Below are 21,985 nucleotides of genomic sequence, written 5' to 3' on the forward strand. Positions count from 1 at the left end.
ATATAGCTGGCAGATAGAACCATGTGTCAGCTAATAAAAAGATACATCATTCTGCTGCCTCAAAGAGCTGCCAGCAAGTTACTGATATGCCTAATTCATTTCAACCACAATTTTGATATGAGAACGAATTTAGTTTTTTAAAAAAGCACAAGTATTTATTTGTGCTGCTGACTTTCTCATAGAAATAAAAGAAGATTGTTTGCTTTAAGGGTTATATTTCAGAATTCCACTCCAAAAGTGTTCTGACAATTAACAACAAACTTGGATCCCCTAGAAACCATTCATGCACCAACTTTAAAAAAAAGAGAGGGATGAGTGTCTCGTTAATGGATTGTACATTATATTCATAATGCTGAGACTACTGAAACTTTATATGTAAATGCGCAGAGGACAAATTGAACAACTCCAACACGAAAAACAAAAAAGTTATCGCTATTTTACAGGGTACAAGCAGCCATGTAATTACTTCAACCATAAGGTAAGTGCCATGTAATTACAGTACAAAGCTATTTACGTCTCACAGATTACATGGCAATAAAAACAGGTTACCTGTTACCATATGTAGTAATTTGCAGTTGACAGTGACAGCTGGCAGATGTTGAAGACAATTTTAATAAGGTCAGAATGACTGTGTGAAATCTGTAATTGCAATATTGTAAAGCTACATACTGAGAGGATTTTCTTGGTTGTTTGTTTCTGTTATGTCTTTTTTTTAAAAACACTATCAAAATGTGAATGACCTTTCAGAAAGCACAGGTGCAGCTTTCACCTAGAGATCTGCAGAGATGTTATAGGTATGGTGGTCTTGAAACTTTTTAAACAAAACTATCTGTTATCAAAACACAGCTAAAATATCAACATTAATTCTGGCTTTGTGAAACAATGCAAAGATCACCTTAAGATCTTTCCCTCTCTTTTCCTTTATTGTTGAACCTGTAGCTTCTTTTGCATATTTCTCTTTCAGCGATTAACAGAAGAAGATAAGAAGAAGACCTCTGCAGTCACTCTATTCCTCTTACTTGTAAAAACTTACTTTGTATAACCCACAAAAGTTATAGTTTTCTATCTATATTCTATACCTGTTAAATGAAAATACAGCTGAATTGGAAAATAAAAAAGAACCAATTTTTATACAGTTCTGATCAGAAAGTGCTGACCACATTAATCAGTCTCTCTCATGAACAACAGATCTAGGAACAGGTTTTAATTTGCAAGCAGCTAGACTATCAAATTCAGCCTTCAGAATCCATCAGGAACAAAGAAATTAACTTCAGATGTCAGGTTGGTATATATAAATTAGTGGCCTTCTTAAATGACACATTCAGTTTTTGACTTGTAATCACCAATAAACAATAGCCAAGGCAAACACTATCTGGAAGGAGGTACTTTTTGAATTTTGATTTAAAGAAAGCAAAATTTGGAAACTGAAATCTTGATGATGTTTCTCTTGATTGTTCCCTCCTCCCACCCCCCTTTTTGGGGTTTAATGTCTACAGACAGCTGATCAGCTGTACACCTACCCTAACTCATCTAAGAACCAGAAATCTGGTTGCTTAGGTGCCCTTTAGAGCCAGTAAATATAGGCAGGCAGCATGAAAGCAAGACTCCCCTCATTCTACAATGGACAGCTAAAGACACAGCTCTACCTCTTCTATGTTTAGATTTAGTGGAAATCAATCCCACCTATATAGCCACTACAGTACAGAAACAGTTGTCAGCAGGATACTTATATGAGGTGAGATAGGGTATTTCATTTTTCTTTGGCAAAAGATGTGAATTCATCCATGGCAGCCTGACAGAAATCTCTCTTCATTAGCAGGCTATCAGTTGCCCCCTCAACAGGTTACGATTTCTGATTGAGAACTACTGGGGGGGGGGGGATAAAAAAAAAAAAAAAAAAGAAAAAACTTACAAAACAACAGGTAGCAGAATCACAGAATGGCTGAGGTTGGAGGGGACCTCTGAAGATCATCAAAGTCCAACCCCCCTGCCATGCGGGATCACCTAGAGCACATTGCACAGGATGGCATCCAGGTGGGTTTTGAGTATCTCCAGAGAAGGAGACTCCACAACCTCTCTGAGCAACCTGTCCCAGTGCCCTGTCACCCCCACAGTAAAGAAGTGCCCCCTCATATTCAGCCAGAACCTCCTGTGCTTCAGTTTGTGTCCGTTGCCTCTCGTCCTGTTGCTGGGCACAACTGAAAAGAGACTGGCTCCATCCTCTCAACACCCTCCCCTCAGATATTTATACACACTGATGAGGTCTCCCCTCAGTCTTCTCTTTTCCAGACTAAACAGGCCCAGCTCTCTCAGCCTGTCCTCATACGACAGGTGCTCCAGTCCTCTCATCATCTTCGTAGCCCTCCTCTGAACTCGCCCCAGTAGCTCCATGTCCCTCTTGTGCTGGGGAACCCAGACCTGGACACAAGTGAGTGGCTTGAGCTGTTAGACAAAATCCCCCACACCTCTAAAAAGGTCATTTTTAAAAAAGATGTCCAGTATTGGATGGAAATTGTAGGATTGGCGAGAGTAACAAAGAAAAGCAGGAGGAGTTTAATACACACATCTGTCTGAGAAAAAGCAAATAACATTCATATTATGATGATGAAATAGTTTCCATTCCAACAGTAACTTAAGAAGATGTTAAACAGCAGCTACTAATTGGACATTTTTACATCAGCAAAGTTGGATAACTTCTATCCAAGTATGTTGAAAGAGATGGCATAGGTACCGGCTGGATTGGTAATGCTTATCGTCATTATGGTTTGGAAAAATGGAACTGGAAAAGTTCAAAAGAACAGAAAGAACACAAATACTATGTCAATATTTACAAAAGGCAAATTAGATGCCCTAAAGGATTGTAGGCCTGTCAGCCTGAAATAGATTTTGCGAAGCAAAAATAATTTTTATGTAGTAGAAAAACTGATGAGGGATTTGATTATGAACAATTAATCTAAGTTATACAATGAATGCCAATCAACAGATCTGTATACAACAGACTTACAGTTTTCAATCTGGGTTTTAGAAGTACGATTTTATGTAATATTCTCAGTCTTCTGCAAGATACTGTTTTGCAGCGTAGGATACTTGGCTTAATCCATAAAAACGATCCAGTATCAGTAAAGTACTTCCAAGACTGTATAAATGTATTTGATTTATGGGCTCCAGGATATACATGTAAATATGGAGTTTTCATCCAGTGATACATTTCTAGTACCATCCCATGGGAACTGCCCATGATATTTGTCATTTAACAGTACCTGTCCCAAAGAAACCCAAAATTATCAATAACAGTGAAAGAATACTGATAAGTAATGAAAAAAGTCACTGATATATTACTGGGTGACTGCCACTAAAGCCATGTAATTTGGAATAGATGCTCCCTGAACAAGAAAAAATTCTTGTTCAAATCTACAGAAAAATAGTACTGTTTCAAGTGACTGGATGTGCAAAGTGTTTCCTGGAAAGAAGGGAGCAGAAAGCAAATTAGAGGCCACGTTGACTATTCAGGCATGAGGTTTGATTTAATAAACTGAGCATAGGTAATGGTGGTGATTACAAGACACCCAAGGGTATACATATTTGCACCTAGCTACAAAAGAGAAGGTGGTGGTTTCTACCCCAAGGGAAAAAAAATGCCTGTGAAAATGCTTTGGGGCATGGTTGGTAAATTTTCATGGTGCATCTGTGAGGATCAGTCATAGCCTCAAAGGACTGATGTCTGCTTTGGAGATTAGGGAATTACCAAGATGGACAAGAAAGATTTTATGATGTCTGTAGTTGACACAAGAATAATTCCCATTACACTACTGTTGTCTGTCCTGATGTCCCCAACGAAGAGTGTTCAAATGTGTAGAAAAATAGAATCAAAGAGATCAGCGAAGAGTCAGTAGATTGAGTGAAGGACCAGAAGAAAAAAACTCTGATAATGCCAAGGCTTGAGAAAATTTTAATATTTATCTTATTAAAAAAAAAAAAAGGCAACAAAAAACTCCCTTGAAGCATACAGAATGGGATAAAAAATGCTATAGCCATCCATTAAATTGGATGGAATTAAACATTAGAACATCTTCCCAGATTGTAGTGGAGTCTCTACTACTGAAAATATTCAGATCATAAATAGATGTTCTGATCCCTCCTCTGAAACAGCTTAGAAGATACCTCTAAATTTTATCATGAATGAAGACAGACAAGGTAATCAAAACAAAACCTTCTGGATTTACATATACTCACTTACACTGAGTAACCAACAAATGCAGCTTTACTAAATTTGACAGAAGTCAGAGGATGTCCCCGAGATGTGTATTTCCTGTGCTTGGTTCCACAAGTGCCACTGCATGCTGCTCAACATCTCATGGTGTGGCTCTGTATTATGCTGAAGCATCCCAGACGTGAGATCAACTTACATTCAGAGCAGAAGTAACTCTAACTCAAATAATACAGAGTTCACTACATTGCAGCTACTATAGACTGCATTTGGCTCCTTGTGCTTAAGGCCGTTCAGACACAGCAAACAGCACAGAATATACGCTATTTCCTATTTACAACACAGCAGCCCAGTCTTTTCAACGCTGAGAGAAATACCTCTTTCGGGACACCAATGCATGTCTGCCATGAGGATACACAAATCTTCCACAGAGGCGATGGGATTTCCTCAGGGACACAGCAGCAGAGAAAGCTTCCTGCTTACCTGGTCTGTGACAGGGACTGCGAAACATGCAGAAGCAGTAATCACTACTGCAAGAGGAAGAAGCAAGAAAGAAGGGGGGGAGGGTTAGGAACACTGGCTTGTAATTTTCCCTCTCTTTCCCTTCTCCAGCCATGAAGCCAGCAGCAGGAGCTGTTTAAGGAAAGGAAAGAGATCTCCAGGTGTCTTGAGTGAGATGTTTGCTTGCTACTCCTGCTGCTGCTTAGAAGCCACAGCACGCTCCTTTATCCCCACCGCTGAATACAAGCGAGGAAGCATTTTGTTCTTCTGTTCCTGTGGGACATAGGATAAACCTGTAGGACAGAAAAGGCCTGCCTAGACCACACTGACTTCAGTGTATTTCATCTAGCTGTCCACTGCAGAAACCTTTTTATAAACATGAAATTCTTTGTCCAAATTTTCCACATCTCACCAAATACACAGAAAATGCATACAGATTTCTGTGGAAGAAATTCAGCATTACTTGCAGGCATCACTCCAAAGGACTTCAGATCCAAGAGTAAAGATGTGCTGTTCACCCCTCTTATGTCAAATAGTAAAAGGTTCTCCAGGCTAACTTATCCTGCTGGTCACATGCATGAAATCCCTGTGATTTTAATGGATTTGGCCAACTTATACTGGAGTTCAGTAAACTGCCCTGGGAGCACCCAGAAATGCACAGAGCTCCAACAATTGCAGTACTTTTAGTCCAGGAAGCAAGCAGAACCAACTACAAACACATAGAGAGCAGGCAGTTTGTCTTAAACAGTAAAAGCTTTTACCTAGTCCATTCTCAGAAGAGAAGCACTAAACTATAAATTTGTAGTTTAGATCCAAAAATAGCCTATGCACACACACAAACAGGTCTAGAGGGCCTGCACTAACTCAGGAATTGAAACGAAAAGCTGTTTGTAGGTGACCATTATTAGGTAGCAGTTTAGAAAGCTTTTATTCAAACCAACACAGCAGAGTAAATTTACCTTAAATGCAGTAAGTATGCAAGGAAGAAGAGTCACCAAACTGTCATTCAGAAATATGACAAGATCAGTTCCTGCTGAAAACACATTTCCTTTTCCCAGCTGGGAACTTATTACAGGGAAACCTCACAATTGAGAAAACATTTCAGAGAAGAGTGCATATACACACCCACATTGGAACAGATTACCAATTGTTAGACTAGTGAAGGCAAGCATATTTCTATAAAGCAATCCCTTCTCCTCTCAGGAGATAAATCTTATGCAAACAATACTTGCTAACAACGAAAACATAAGATGTCAACAGCTTTCTAGTTTGTTATGCTATTTAATATCAAGTTTGTACCAAGCATAGTGTGGGAATAGAAAAATAGTGAAAAATACACAAAGTCATTTGTAAAGATAATCAGGTCAAATTCAGAACAGTTTAGTTAGAAAATCCTCGAATGATCCTGAACAACAGGAGTTTGGGGGACGTTCTCATGAGCCAAACAGGCATAAACAAAAGAGAATTTTAAATATGAGATTAATCTGAGGTTACAGAGGCTACTATAGGTTGAACCAATGTGGATTAAAAAAAAATAAATGCAGAAAGCAACAAAACTCTCTGGCATGAAACTCTCAGCGATCCACACCACAGATGTTGTCAGTGCTCTATGTAGTAAAATAAAAAAATGAGAGAGATGGACAACATAGTATCCTAAGGAAATGCCCTCTGAAAATTCATTTCACATTTAAAAATTTGCATATAAATGTGGAAGCCACACTTTTTCCATAATAAAGCTTAAACATGCTACCTAGAACAATTTATCATCAGGCTGAAATACAAGTTATCATACTTGAAATAGTTTGCAGACAAGAAGACACATGCTTCTACCTTGCTCTGTTTTATTTCAGTATTTACGGATTATTTAGCACACATTAATCCCATGGGATGATCTTCAGTTCCCATATGTAGCAAACAATTCCAGTTTGGAGTATGGCATTTGTCACTTACTACTCTGAAAAGACCTAGACTAATTCATGATCTGGAAAAACCCAAACAGTAATGCCCAGACAGATGATAAAAGACATCTGAGAACATACATTGGCATATATTCCTTACCAAATGTGTGCCTTGATGACTGATTATAAAGGATTCCTAGACACAACAGCCCAGTTTGAGACAAGGCTTCTCCTTTAAGTGTGAAACCAAAAAGAATGAAAGAAAAGCCCATGAGAATTTCTTAGCAATTTATACTGAACCAGGTGATGCAAAGTTGGCACTGGAATGCTGCTTTGGTTAACATCCTGATTTGGACCAGATGCTTGTAGGTTTAATATCAACAGTGAAGCAACCTCACACAAACAAGGAAAAATCTTTCAACACATAGGCAACAAGTATTTGGAAAATGCCAGAATACAAAAGCATTCATGAAAGCCTTATGGAGACTGACCCACTTTCATAAAAAAAGTAATATACAAATAGTTTTAAGAGGACTCTTTAAATCACTTTAAGACACTTTAAGTCTCACTTCAGTGTCTGGTAAAATTATATAGAAGATTATTCTAGAAGTTACTGAAAACACCTAAAGGACAATGCAGTCATTGGTCAGATTTTTGTAAATGGCATTACATCAAGTTGATGAGCTGTCACTAGGGGGATTCCCCAGGGCTCCATTTTAGGACCAGTCCTCTTCAATGTTTTCATAAACGATCTAGATGAAGGACTTGAAGGTTTCTTGAGCAAGTTCGCAGATGATACCAAACTGGGTGGAGCTGTTGACTCTGTCGAGGGCGGTGAGACCTTGCAGAGAGATGTGAACAAATTAGAGAGTTGGGCAATCCCCAACAATATGAAGTTTAACAAGAACAAGTGATGGATTCTGCACCTGGTACAGGGCAGCCCTGGTTATATGTACAGACTGGGGGATGAGATGCTGGAGAGAAGCCCCACAGGAAAGAATCTAGGGGTTTTGATTGAAAGCAAGGTGAACATGAGCCAGCAGTGTGCCCTGGCAGCCAAAATGGCCAACCGTACCCTGGGGTGCATCAGGCTAGTCGGTTGAGGGAAGGGGTTGTTCTGCTCTGCTCTGGAGGTGTAGCCTCACCTCCAGCACTTTGTGCAGTTTTGGGTGCCACAGTATAAGAAAGACATAAAGCTGTTAGAGTGTCCAAAGGACGGCTATAAAGATGGTAGATGGGCTAGAGGCGAAGACACATGAACAGCTACTGAAGTCACTTGGTTTGTTTAGCCCAGAGCAGAGCAGGCTGAGGGGAGGCCTCATGGCGGCCTGCAGCTCCCTCACGAGGGGAGCGGAGGGGCAGGCGCTGAGCTCTGCTCTCTGGGGACAGCGACAGGACCCGAGGGAACGGCATGGAGCTGGGACAGGGGAGGGTCGGGCTGGGGGTTAGGGAAAGGCTCTGCACCCAGAGGGTGGTCGGGCACTGGGACAGGCTCCCCAAGGCAGTGGTCATGGCACCAAGATGCTGGAGTTCAAGAAGTGTTTGGACAACAATGCTTCCATCAGACATATGGTCTGATTTTTGGTTGGTCCTTTGGGAACCCAGGAATTGGACTTGATGATCCTTGTGAGTCCCTTCCAACTCAAATATTCTCTGACTCTGTGATTCTATGACTTGACAGGTGATGAAGAAAATGACCACCATACACGCACACTTCATCTGTGATGCCAAGGCAAGGGGAAAGAGATATCACAAACCTTGGAGCAAGGCTCCCCTTTCAGCAGCCAACAAGTTCTGTCAGCTCAGCTGTCCCATGAAACCTCATTCAAACCTTCATTTTACAGGTTTGAACATTTATCTAGAGAAAAAAAAAGTCATGAGACAGCCGTCAGTAACAGCATGAAGTAAATAGGTGTTTCAGTGAATCAGGAAGCTCTCCAAGCTCTATCCAGAACTGCCTAGATGTTTTTCCCTTAATTCTCATTCCCACAAGTGTGAAAACATGTTTACTGTTGAACAACAAAGTGTTAATGTAAGAGTAAAGTACTCCTGGTTTTCAGTTGTTTATTTTTTTTTCAGATAAAACCCATTCTATCTCATTTGGAGCCACTGCTGGATTTCAGTGCTGGCCTAATTTGTTTGCTTGCATCCTGAGGTTTCCCGTTTGTTTTCAAATATATCTGGGATCTTTCTCCTGTGTAGTCCTTGGCAGTCATCAGCACCATATCTTCATGAACTGCACAATACAAGACCTAAGGTGAGACAATTCAGAACTGGGCCCCCCCAAGGACACAACTCTAACCAGAAGGGATTTACATTGCTCCTGTTTCCAAACCAGACAAATCTATCTTTTCCTGGCATGTCTTTTTCTGGAGTGCCTAATAGCTCAGTCAAGGCAATGGAAATGGCAGAAAGGCAAACAAAGGAGTAAATGTGTCATGGTCAACATTTTCTCATCTCAAAAATCCTGTACCTATTTCAAATAATTAGCTATGTGCTTGTGATAGTACAATCCTATCCTGAAAAGTCACAGTGACCACTTTGCTCTCTCCTGTAAATGCTCTATAATCAGAGAATAAAAGATGCATAAGGTTACTCTCTAAGTAAAATTGCACAATGAACCCAAAATTATGCTGTTCTGAAAACAGTCAGAAGTACCAATTACTGAAGTAGGTATAAAAGGTAGCTACTTCAAAAAATAAACAAAATGTCCTGTCCCTCCCCAGCAAAATATAACTAAGACAGCAAAAGTATCTGTTGTCAGATACTTTAGAGGGCAGTAATTTGACAGAATCAATCAGGTTGTAGGCATTTACATACCAGCAAGCACATTCTTTCTAGTGTTGCAGCTCTCTGAAACAGATTGCAAAGAAAACAAAATGTTTAAAACCAACCTTTAACCATTAGGCATTACATAAAATCCTTCATAAACAAGCAGATTATTCCAATGTTTGTTCGCTACAGGAGTTGGTTTTGGTGTTGTTGTTTTTTGTTGTTGTTTTGTTTTTTTGGTTTGTTTTTACTGAATGCTGGAGACAATGCTCCCAGCTGGACAAATTCAGAGCATGGCAGTTTTTATGTTCTTATCACCTGTGTAAGTGCTACAGGGAATTACAGCTCTACTATGCATTACCCACATGACACAGGCAGTTTAGTTCTGTAAAAATCATATTAGAAAAAAACAAACAATAAAACCAAGTCAAAGCATACAGAGCTTAACAGCTGTACAGATTTGCAAAGCAACAGCAAATGAACAGATCACTGTGGGAGGAATGACAGACTCTCCCTAGCACTCTCCTTCCTCCTTTTTCATCCTGTTTTTGACAGTGGGGAAGACTGTCGCAGGATGTCATAAGCAACAGCACAGTAGAGGGTAGCTCTCTTGGCTTACCACACGACAAAAACTTAGGAATTTTGTGGACTGCAAGTAGAAAGGTTGCCTTGCTGTTCCTAGATTCTATGTCCCTCTGCCATGATAGTAATGAACTGTTAATTTTTCATTACTATCATGTATCCCAGATGTCTGACTGCAGCAGCCACACACCCAAAATTTGCACTGCTCAGAAACTACCTGATCTCCATGGTATACTAAACCATTTCAAAAAAGCCAACTGAACTAAAAAATAACCCAAGTTAGTTCTTGCTTTCTGCAATTTTGACCTATCCCCAACCTCCATGCTCTTTTGTACATACAGTTGCTGGTCATCTTTGCTCTCTTTAGCTTAAGAACACTCTTACTTCTAGATTTTACTCCTTTTTCCTTCCTGCTTCCTCTACATCAAGCTATACAGTCTCCCAGCAGCTGCTCTGGATGCTGGCAAGTCTGCAAGCAGTGATTTCTTAATAAGATGGAATATAAGGTCTATATTGAAACGTGAATCCTCATCACCTGCACCTTTACACGTTTTCAAACCACTGTGTAGCTGTAGCTGGGCTATACACACGTAATTACATTTCACAGGCATACAGAAGAGTCCCTACGGTAAATTAAGAGACCCGTACGTCCTGCGTGGGCCGGTGGGTTCCCTCGATGAACTGAAGAGGCTGCTCACCGTAAGGTTTGAGCAGCCTGCGCCAAGGCACCGAACGCCCGCGGCACGCTCCCCACGCCGGGCTGCACGCACCCTCTGGCGGCGCACCGCAGAACGGCGCCCGCCTGCACGGCCCGCAGCAGCCGGCAGGGAGCGCAGGCGGCGGCACCACCGGCAGCTGGGGTCCCCCCCGGCAGCACGGCACCCCCGGGCACAGGCACCCCCCCCCCCCGGTACCGCTACAGCGCTGGGGCGGGGCACGGGCTCCGCTCTTCCTGCGAGACACGGTACGCGACGGGAATTCGGGCTCGGAGGCAAAACCTTTCTTTGTTTATTTGCAGGTTCATACAAGCTCCCCAGAAACACACTGAACCGAGAAAATTTACAAACTGCAGCCTCAGTGGCCTACTAATGATAAGCAACTGGCATTTTAGAAGACGCAGCTGGTGTTCGCACAGCCTACTTAGGTGATTTGCTTGATGAATACTGTTTGTACCGTTGCATTTGCCCGTGTACAACATTTTAATTTACAAAATAAAAGTTTGCTAATAAAGTTCTGAAGTGGTTTCTTAGTGCTGTTGTTTCCTAAGCACTTCCTAACAGAACAGATCCATAACTGAAGTCCCATACAAAACAGTGAATTGTAAAGCCAACTACAGAAAGTCAGTTCAACCTAGTGGGATGTCCAGGTGAACTCAAGACGAGCATGCAAAGCAATATACTATATATACCACTGGAAGCACTTCGCACTCCAGTCACACAAAAAGAAAGTAGGCAGTTTTTACTAACGTGGCTTCTAAAAATTCTTGACTGAACTCTTGGGTCTCACCTGTCAGTATCAGACAACAGAAAAGTTAAGACACAGATTAAAGATTTCTTCACAATAAGAAGTGAAAGCAGTCTGGATGATCGAATAAGTACCTTGGCTTTCACATATTTAAACCCAGCAATGAGGTATCCTAAGTATCTGTACCTGTTATAAACTTTAGTTATATTTAGTGTTCTAGAATTTCAGGAATGTTATTTAATTTAAAGACTACAACAATGTTAAGGGAATATGAAAAGCAGTCAGAAAACAAACTTGAAATGTTTATGTTATAGAAGTTACTTGAAGTTCACATCTTTGCTATGCCTTAGTTTCTTCTGCTGCCCTGCACATTTAAGAAACTTAATCCCTTTTCCCTTCCTGCACCTGGGACGGGGCAACCCTGGCTATACGTACAGACTGGGCAACGAGATGCTGGAGAGCAGCTCCGCAGAGAGGGATCTGAGGGTTGTGGTTGACAGTAAGCTGAATATGAGCCAGCAGTGTGCCCTGGCAGCCAGGAGGGCCAACTGTATCCTGGGATGCATCAAGCACGGCATCGCTAGTCGGTTGAGGAAGTGATTGTCCCGCTCTGCTCTGCGCTGGTGCAGCCTCACCTGGAGTACTGTGTGCAGTTCTGGGCACCACAGTACAAAAAGGACATGAAACTGTTGGAGAGTGTCCAGAGGAGGGCGACAAAGATGGTGAAGGGCCTAGAGGGGAAGACATATGAGGAGCAACTGAGGTCACCAGGCCTGTTCAGCCTGGAAGAGAGGAGGCTGAGGGGGGACCTCATCGCAGTCTACAACTTCCTCACAAGAGGCAGTGGAGAGGCAGGTGACCTATTCTCCGTTATCACCAGTGATAGGACCCATGGGAACAGTGTCAAGCTGAGGCAGGGGAGGTTTAGGCTGCACATCAGGAAGAGGTTCTTCACAGAAAGGGTGGTTGCACACTGGAACAGGCTCTCCAGGGAAGTAGACACTGCACCAAGCCTGTCTGAATTTAAGAAGCAATTGGACTGTGCGCTGAGTCACGTGGTCTAAACTTTTGGGCAGACCTGTGCGGTGCCAGGAGTTGGATTTGATGATCCTTATGGGTCCCTTCCAACTCGGGATATTCTATGATTCTAAAACAACTGCTCTGCCAAAATGACTACCCACAGACTATACATGAGAACTTGCAGCATCACGCGAGACCATAGTCAGGGGGTTAGGTGAGGAAAACTAACCACAGAAGCCCCCAGGACCAGATGGGCTGCACCTGAAGGTGGTGCTGGCTCATCTTGATGGTGACTGAGGTGGAAGAGGTCCCCGACAAGTGAAAAAATGCAAATGCCATGCCCATCTTCAGAGAAAGCCAAAAGGATTGTCCAGATGTCTGCAAGCTGATTAAGTCTAATTTTGGTTCCTGGGAAAGTCATGGGGCAAGATCTATGAACGAGGAAAAACATTACAGTCCAGGCAAGTAGACAACTTAAATGGGCAAAACTGGTTACACAACTGGGCTTGGAAGCATCAGTTTTGGTTGTACGCTATCTGCACCCCAGTGACAATGTGGAGTACCAAAGGGATCCCACCTGTGACCTGTTCTGCTTAACATCAGTGACCTAGGAGGAGCCACTCCTGTCATGTCTACAGGTGACCCCAAGCTGGGGGAACCAGCTAATTTACTCAAGCACAGAGGGAGCTGGGCAGGCTGGAGGAATAGCACTCGTGCAGCTCAGCCCACAGAAACACCAAGCCCTGCCCCTGGGAAGGCAGAGCCCCGGGCAGTTTTCCAGGCTGGGCACTGCAGGCCTGGGCAGCAGCTTTGTGGAGAAGTCTCCAGAGCCCTGGGGGACAGCAAAGTGCACAGGAACCACCTGGGGCCAGCAGCAGCAAAGGCCAGCAGCATGTGGCACAACCAAGAGATGGAGGGATGTGATGATCCTGCCTCAACTCAGCACTTCTTAGACCACACCTAGATACTGAGTCCTCTGGTTTGGGTTCCCCAGTCCAGGAGAGACTTTGTCAAGGCAGAGACAGCCCAGCAGAGGCCCACCAGATGCTAAGGGGCTGGAGCACCTACCCTGTGAGGGGAGCCTGAAGGATAAGGCTGCTTCTGCCTGCAGAAAAGTAGAGTTTGGAGGCACCTCCAAGCAGCCTTCCCCTGCCTATGGGACAGTCACAGAGAAGATGGAGCCACACTCTCCACAGCCATGCATGATGGCTGGATGACAGACGTGAGGCATAAGCTGAAACAAGAGAAGTCCAGACCAGACATAAAGGGAAGCCTTCTGCCCCACACATGGCAACAGTGGTGCAGGATGCCTAAAAGATCTGTATGGTCTCTATTCTTGAAGGTTCTCAAGATAGACTGCATAAAGAAACTGCACTTTCTGGTCTCCTCATTGCTTTTTGTGTGAAGACAGCCTAGAGAACCCCATGATTCTCTCCAACTTTAACTGTTCTGTGACTGAGTCTACCTGCCAAGCTTCAAGACAAAACTGCAAATCTAGCAAACTCCTCTTGAACATTTCATTTACAGAAGTCTTACTTGTTAATTCAATATGTGACAAAAATTCTACAACAAATACGATTTCTAAGTTGACAGTATTTTTGCAAAGCCATTGGCATGAAAATAAAACACAGGAAAGTTTGATCAGCCTATTAATTTGGATCCACAAGCCTGAATGCTATCACCTTCCATTCTTTTTGAGACCAGGGAAGAGAGGCCTTCATAAGTAGCATCACACTGCCTGTTACTTATCCTCACCACAAGTATGATGAGAACTGCATGACTCTTCAAGCAGATAATAGAGTAACAACGAGACAAACCAGAGCTCAGTTACAAAGTTCATCTTCCAGAGCTCAGTTCTGTTTCACCTGAAGGCAGTGTAAAATACAAATAAAATCTGTACTGGACACAAAACACATTCGCTTTTTGGATCTAAACCTAGACTCAATCTCTTAAATATATGGCCAAAAAAAATAAAAATAGTAACAGTAAGTCCATAGATCACAGAACCTTTAACACAGGTGGAGTATAAATGAAAAGGCCTACATTCATCTAGATCACAGAAAACAGGAAGCAGATGTGCTGCTGGCATGTAGAGTGATAACAGAGCCCCTGTATTAGAAAATTAAATTGTCAAAGCAGCAGCAGCGAGAGGTACATCACAACTCTTAAATAACAATGCAGGCCTGAGAGAGTTTCCTCAAACCACCCAACTCATTAGTAGAACCATGACGTTTGCTTTTAAAAAGGTTTGCTGTGTGTAGTCCTCGTGCCAGAGATTACTGAACTTCAGAAATGGAGGACTTGATTCTTGTACAAGTAAACTGATTAAGACCTGGTAGCGTGTATGAAGTTCTCTGGATGAAAAGTGGCATATGAAAGAGCCATTAATCCTCCAATCTCCTCAGGAGGGAGGGAAGGTTGAGAGAGTGCAGTCAGCTAACAAGCTCTACAGCAGTCAGATGAAAAGATGTAAGAAACAGTTCGCAGGACTCTGAGACAGCTGCAATTTACAGGAGTCTTTTATTTTAAAGAAAAGTGAAAGGGACTGCATAAATACCAACCCTTAAGAGTAACCTTGAAAACTCCAACCCAGCATTACCACAACATACAAGTCCTCAACAGTTTGAGGCTGGCTTACGAAGGGGAACAAACAACACAAAATCAATATAATTCCTGATAACTAAGAGGTTTTTTTTTTTTTTAGATTTACCTTTTATTGGACATTATGTTTTCAAACTACAATAGAAGTCATCAGATTCCAAACATTTGCATCAATTATTGCTGGTTATCTGCCTCCAGACTCCAGAGTGTCCAAGATCCAGAAGCAGAGCAATAGTAACTGCATTTATCAGCCCTACTTGTGAGTCATCATCTTGCGCTTCATCCAAGCTAAGGTACAGTATCTGACATATATCCATCGCAGCCTGGGCAAAAACGGATGTTACCGTGAAAATGAGAACGACCACGGGAGGAAGGAAGATTTAGTGTTTGACCTTCCTGTTCTTTACTTAGATGTAGTCTATCCACACATGAACTTAAAATTCCACTCAGACAAATTAATGACTACATATAAAAAAATTGCAACAAGTCAACACATTAAGACCAAACAAAAAGGTTGTCTTTCCTCTACAGCTGCACGAAGTCTACGCTTCTCTGCTTCTCCTATTGTACTGCCAGTTATTTGTCCTATACTAAAAAGATCCTAAAAAGCCACCCTTAATAGGAAGTTCTCCCTTGCCAAGGCAAAAATCATTGCCACAGACATGGAAAAAAAAAAGATTTGTACAAAAATATGTACATGGTCGAATGTGATCATTCCTACAAATCAGGCTATTCACATTTGCTCTCCAGATTTTTACCTATCAGTTCTTCCCTTTCCTAACCTCCTCTACTTTTCTTGCTTTTCTGTTCTCTTTGCTAATTACAGTAAGTTTTCAAGTATTCAAAACATATCAGTGAAGAACACCATCACTGCATGTGGTAAAACAGCTTTACATAAGGTAATACTGGAACAGTACAAGTCTTAATGCACTCTACAATGTTAAAAGAAATATTACAAATTGTTTTAGACGCCCCCTGGATAAATGCCACGCTGAGCAGAAGCATGAGGGATGATGGATGAAATCTCAGTTTCCCTACTTCCTTCCTTCTGCCCATTCCTTTTCCCTTGTTCCATGCCTACTCCCTGCTGCAGCACAGAAGCAGTAAATCAGATATCTATCTATCTACTGTATTTTATTATCTATTGACAATTATATACTGTATATTCAGCCTTAATTTACTGCACTCCTATAGCTGCAAGATTGAATCAGGCAGAAACCTTTTGACTGGCTGGGCTACCATGACCTTCTGTGCACACTCCAGCATTTGCTGGCTACCAAAGACCACTGGGGACCAGAAGACCTCACTTCAGGATGTCAGGACACAGCCATCAAATTCAGTTCTACTCCGGATATGCATCTAAAAAAAAAAACAAACAAAAAAAAAAACACGTGCATACCACACCTCTCTTTCCAAGCCATTTTTCCACTGTACTAAAACAGTGGGAAAATGAGAATTGGCCATGTTATTTCCCATTATACATTCTATTTTATTTTCTGTTCTCCAGCAATGTCAACATAATATTTCAACTTTATTTTTCTCAAATTCTCTCAGAAGAGCATGTGTAGTTCATAATACAAGAGCACAAATAATTTACAGCACACCAATGTTTTTACACAAATCCTGGCCAAAGTAAAAGAGCACAGTCAGTGCATAAAATTTTAAAACACTTCAGTGTCACACTGCTACACTTCAGCTATTTGATTACTTAGATCAATATGTGCATTTGTCCTTTGCTGAACTCTTCATACAACATACTCTGCTGGATGGTGCCAAACAACCCGCTGGTGTCATAAACACTAACCTCAAATTTGAAGTGACAAGGAAACATCTATGGTAATGATGTAAACTTGTCCTTTTAAAGTTTTTTGACAGCAAAGACAATGGTAGTGCAACAATCCTTGACTCACACAGGGCAAATCACAGCAAATTCATCTGTCGTACAAATCTGTAGACTCTGCAACACCATTTGTTGCAGAAATTTGAACAAGGCAAGGGATTTTCTCATCAGTAACAGACGAATGCCAGCTTGGTAAATATAATTCTATGACTGCATCTGCCACGGAGTGGCTCTGTTGTAACACTTACATATTTAAAAGACGGATGCTATTTTTGATACTCAACATGCTAAGCTGGAGTATGATTTAGAGAAAAATTACTCATTGCTATAGAACCATACAGTGCGTGGACGGCATGTTCTATGAGGTTGAGAATTCTGGGGGAAAAAAAATGTATTCTGAAAAAAAAAAAAAGAATGAGTCGAAGCAAATACTAAGTTAGAACACAGTTCAGGCTTCAGTTAGTTCTTCACACTGTTCTATAACTGAAGAAATGTTATTACCTCACACGGTAAAATAAAATCCAGCATTTGTGATCTGCCCAGATAGCAGCAGCCTTGACCATCACAGAAAGACCCATAAAAGAATAGTCAAAATGACTTTTCAGAAAGCTTTCTACAAAGTTCTTCAAGCACTTTAAAAACACGCTCAACCAAGTAGTCGTGACATAAGAGGGAAAAGCCTTGCATGGACAAGTAATTGGTTAAGAAATGGGAAACAGAGGATGAGAGTAAATTATCAATTCCTGCAATGGAAGGAGGCCACCTGTGAAATATCTCAGGGACCTGTGATGGATCTGCTGTGAAAAAGGTGAGCTGTGAGATGACAGAAATTGCTGGTAATATCTAGCTATTCAAAACAGTATAGACTAAGGATACATGGAGGGACACTCACAATGAGTGAGCACATTCTGCTTTCACTGAATAGACAGCAGAATGGCTGGTGACAATCAAAAAACTGATCTACATGGTAAGGGAAAAAGCCTGCAGTCCTAAAAAGCTGATGGCATCTGAGCTCCCCATTATATGACTCAGGAATGAGATTTTGAGTTCTGAGAGCCCCATAAAAACAGGAGCTTGTTTCTAGATAGTTCTCAAAAAAATAAATAAAGTGTTAGAAATGTGGAAAGGAAATGCCATGGAGTAATTGTATACATCCATGTTGCCACTTTAAATGTATCACTGTATTTTTTATTTTCATTTTATCTCTGAAAGGGTAAAGCAACTGGAAAAGGTTCCTTGAAAGGACAAAAAAGATGACCAAGTATGAAACAGCTTTCTCTTCAAGACACAATCTATGCAATCTTAGATTTTCCAGACTGGAAAGACAACTTTGGAGCAACGTGACAAATTTTAAAAGTTGCGAGTAGGTTCTACACGGTGGTGATATCAAATAACTATACACTGTCTCTTCAAGTGAAAGAATTAAGTGCCATTGAATTGAGTTAATCAGAGGCAGCTTCAAAAGAACAAGAAGTATTTTTACATGTCATTGGTTGTTGACCTGAAAAACCACCAGTTCATTGCCAAATGTGACTGTGGATTCTGCCTGACTTCACAAAGAAACTAGAAATAGCCAGACCTAGAACGTCATAACAGATAACATTCAGAGCATTGACATCCACAGATGTAAGAGCATAAACCACATCTAACTCTGAAATTGTCTGCACTGAACAAGTCAGAAACTTGTCAGAGGTCAGGTAACAGTAGCACACATGCTTTTCCTGTCCTTACTCCTTCACAGACACTTGTTTATGCTTATTGTAAAAAAACAGGTCACTGTTCAAGGGATGTATTTGGTCTGACCCAATATGTCCATTTCTGTGTTCTAATTCTGTCTTCAGAATAGCGTTCAGATAGCAGAAAAGAACATGAAGCAAACACATCTAACAATTGTGGAAAAAAACATACTTAACAGAAGCTAATTAAATTACCACCACCCATCCTGTGTAGTGAATGACTCATGGGTCCTATGGGGAAAAGGAAGACGGAAAACAAAGCAATGTAAGTAATTAAAGACTACACCAAAACACACATGAAACACAGAAGGCAAATTAGGCAGGATTAACTTGCTTGTAACATTTCCCAATCTATGACAGCTTGGCTTTGCCACCACAGTTCTAACATCTGTGTAAAGGTCCTGTGCCTCTAAAATGGCTTAGATAAGTTTCCACTGGCCTGGAACAGCTTGATACATGAGTCTTCTTATGAAGGATGTTATTCACATATCAGAATCAATGGAATGGAATATGCCAAGAATCTCACCTGCTTCACTGGAAAGAGACTACTGGCTAAACTATCAAAGATGGTGCTTTATGCTAAAATGGCTGACCTTGTATGAAGTAGATTAAGGAGCATTCAAACTGCATTCTAGCAGCTAAGCTGGGCATCCGTACATTGCTCCATCCATTTCAGACAGATCCGAAGTTCATATGACCCTACACAGAGGTATTATTGAAGAAGGAATCAAGTGTCATATAAACATGTTATATATATATACACATATAATATATACATTATATTGAATGTTATATAACACATGTTATATGTATTAAAATACATGTATTTATATATATATTTTTGTTTGTTTGTTTTGTTTTGTTTTTCAATCCTGGGGTCTTTTGTAAGACAAAACCTTCAGGAGAGAGTAGCAAATGTTAAATGGGGCTGAGTAAGTACACGTAGATTACAACTTCACAAAAGTTGATTGCTTTTAGGGATAGCATTTAGGGATTTTGTTTTAACAGGAGCAACAAAAAGCTAATTTATATAGAAGTTTCTAATGTTTGATGGTGGCTGCTAAGAGAAAATGTACAAAGTAGAGGTAAATTATACATGATCATACACGTACAGGAATATGAAATACTGTTTCTAGGTTATACTTTTAAAACCTGAGGTTTAATGTCTTCTCTGAAAATGTTTGCTGTTCGGTGCCAATATTACTCTTAAAAAAAATTAATCCTTCAAATGCTATTAACTTCTTAACTCCACAACTATTTTGTAGAAAAATGTCCCATAATTTAGTTACATACTATGAAAAAGCAACATTTCTTAAAAGGAAAAATATATATAAACTGAAATGTTATGTCTCCTTGGCTTTAAAGAAGGTCATCCAGGAGCATCTGATTTATCACTTCTGAGCTAATTATTATTCTTCCTCTCTCATGTCACCCTTCTAAGACAAGGGTCCCAGATTTTGCAGTAGTTGTACACAAAGGAACAGCACTTATTTATCTAACTTCATCATTATTACATTTTTTGCCTCCATCTCTGGTTTCTGCTAAAAAACAGGGCTAGGAAGCTTTGCCCAATGATAGAAGACTGTTTTTCTGAACAGTCACAGCTTTGCAGGTTCTCAGTTTGCATGTCAAGCTAACATCCTTGAAATATTTGTGTAACTCAACAAAACACACACCCTCTAGTATGGTTCTGACCTGCACTTGGAGGCATTTTATTTAGCATGCATTCATGCTGCAGTGGTCATTTATTTAAAATTTACTAAAGCCCAAAGGATTTAATTTTTGAGTGGGTGCATGTTTCTCCTTTAGAATACAGATAATCTATTTTTAATAGCAACATATCCAACCTATGGGCTTCATTAACCTTCTGCATTGAACTGGTATCTAGAAAATCTATTTGTGAGCTGTTTAAATAACTAAACTTATCTATATATAAAAGCATGGTCTGACATATTCCGTATAACACTCAATTCAATGTCATCAATAAGAGCCCAACTCCTGCACTGAATTACACCTTCCAATTACTATATTGGTATCATAGCATATGTCACAGTCTTTCAAATTTCCGTACACCCACTCATTTAAACTCATGAAAGTTGAAATAGCATTTTAGTATTAATTTTTATGTCCAGAGTCTGTCAGTCAGCAGAAACAAAAATATTAAACAAGACTTAAAACACACAGTTTAAAACTTAAAACACGCTTACTGAAGTACTTACATTATCCAGGGAATAATTAACCAAATACATTTGCTGGTGATAGCTCAGCCACTTCATGACAAGGTAGTGAACTTTTACACCTACATCCAGAAATTGCAGCTGTTTCTCACTAATGTAAGTTCTCATTAGACAGAGGTGGGGAACAGATAGGACTATTTAAATATACAGTCATACAGAACACCAAATGAATCCAAATTTTATTTAATTTGAGAACCACTGGTCTAAGTTTAAGGAGAAAAAGTAATGCTTTTTTTTTTTTTTTCTCTCTCTAAGTTCTCTATAAATTTCTGAAAAGGCCTGGAGGGCTTAGGAAAAAGAAACTACCAATATTTAATAGCTATACGTGCAGTTGAAAACCAAATGCAGAGAAGGACCACACAATATCTCAATATCGAACCCATGCTCCTAGAAGGGATAGCACAATCATCAGCATTCCTCATGCACAAAATTAGTGCTTTATAATCGCTCCCAAATTTCATGGGATTTTTCTTAGTAATTTTACACGAAACCACACATACTGCCAGTGCCGGTCTCTTCTGAGGTTTAACAAAGACTGCTTTGCCACCGTAGTGCGTCACACAGCCATCAGTCAACATCTTCATGTTAAAGAAGCATGCAATCTTCATGGAAAAGCTCTGCAGGATGCATTTTTTGTGACCAGTCATGCAGCACAGACAGTGAGCAGCAAGACAACTGAAGCAGACAGTGGTTTAACAATACACAGTATGAAACAGTCAAATTAGCAATGCACAAGCATTAGGCAAAATAATGACTGGAGCTCAAGCAGAAAAACGAATCATGTTCAGCCGAGTAATTTGCTTACAAGTATCATCACTGCTTCTGGTACTAATTTTCCAAACAAAGTACAATTATGCTGTAGCTGCAAGATGGAAATGATCACCAGAATATTCAGTGCATTAACCTGTAGGCCATTAATTTTACCCAAACATGGCTATAAAGCAGATCCCAGGGCTTCAGTTGGACTAATATACTTCAGTCATCAGGAGACGAGATCAAATACCACAAAATGAAAATGTGCAGGGTGTCATCAGTGCCTGAGCTCTATGTTCAGGGAGCCAAGTAGGTGAAATATGCTACCCAGTAAGCAAATTACTTCCCAGCATACTGGGAATGGAAGAAGTAAC

General features: G+C 40.6%; 1 protein-coding gene and 1 long non-coding RNA gene across 12 annotated transcripts in view; both read right to left on the reverse strand.

Annotated features, from left to right (window-relative positions):
* Positions 1 to 21,985, reverse strand: part of ARL15 (ADP ribosylation factor like GTPase 15) — a 216,914-nt gene that overhangs the window by 162,150 nt on the left and 32,779 nt on the right. For 2 of the 11 annotated variants that reach the window (XM_066988909.1, XM_066988908.1), the window contains one exon: positions 9,427 to 9,459. The exons of 8 other annotated variants lie outside the window; for them this stretch is intronic. In XM_066988909.1, coding sequence (XP_066845010.1) covers positions 9,427 to 9,459 — 33 coding nt within the window. Of the gene's footprint in view, positions 1 to 7,276; positions 7,448 to 8,363; positions 8,465 to 9,426; positions 9,460 to 21,985 lie in introns of all 11 variants that reach the window. One more of the 11 variants, XM_048050390.2, reaches the window with a different exon arrangement.
* LOC136789134 (uncharacterized) lies at positions 9,606 to 21,985 on the reverse strand. The gene is made up of 2 exons (XR_010827946.1): positions 19,215 to 21,985; positions 9,606 to 16,404 (listed from the first exon to the last, which is right to left on the reverse strand). It is a non-coding gene; the product is annotated as an uncharacterized lncRNA (long non-coding RNA).

Source organism: Anser cygnoides, chromosome Z, assembly GCF_040182565.1.
Source record: "Anser cygnoides isolate HZ-2024a breed goose chromosome Z, Taihu_goose_T2T_genome, whole genome shotgun sequence".
NCBI lineage: Eukaryota > Metazoa > Chordata > Aves > Anseriformes > Anatidae > Anser > Anser cygnoides.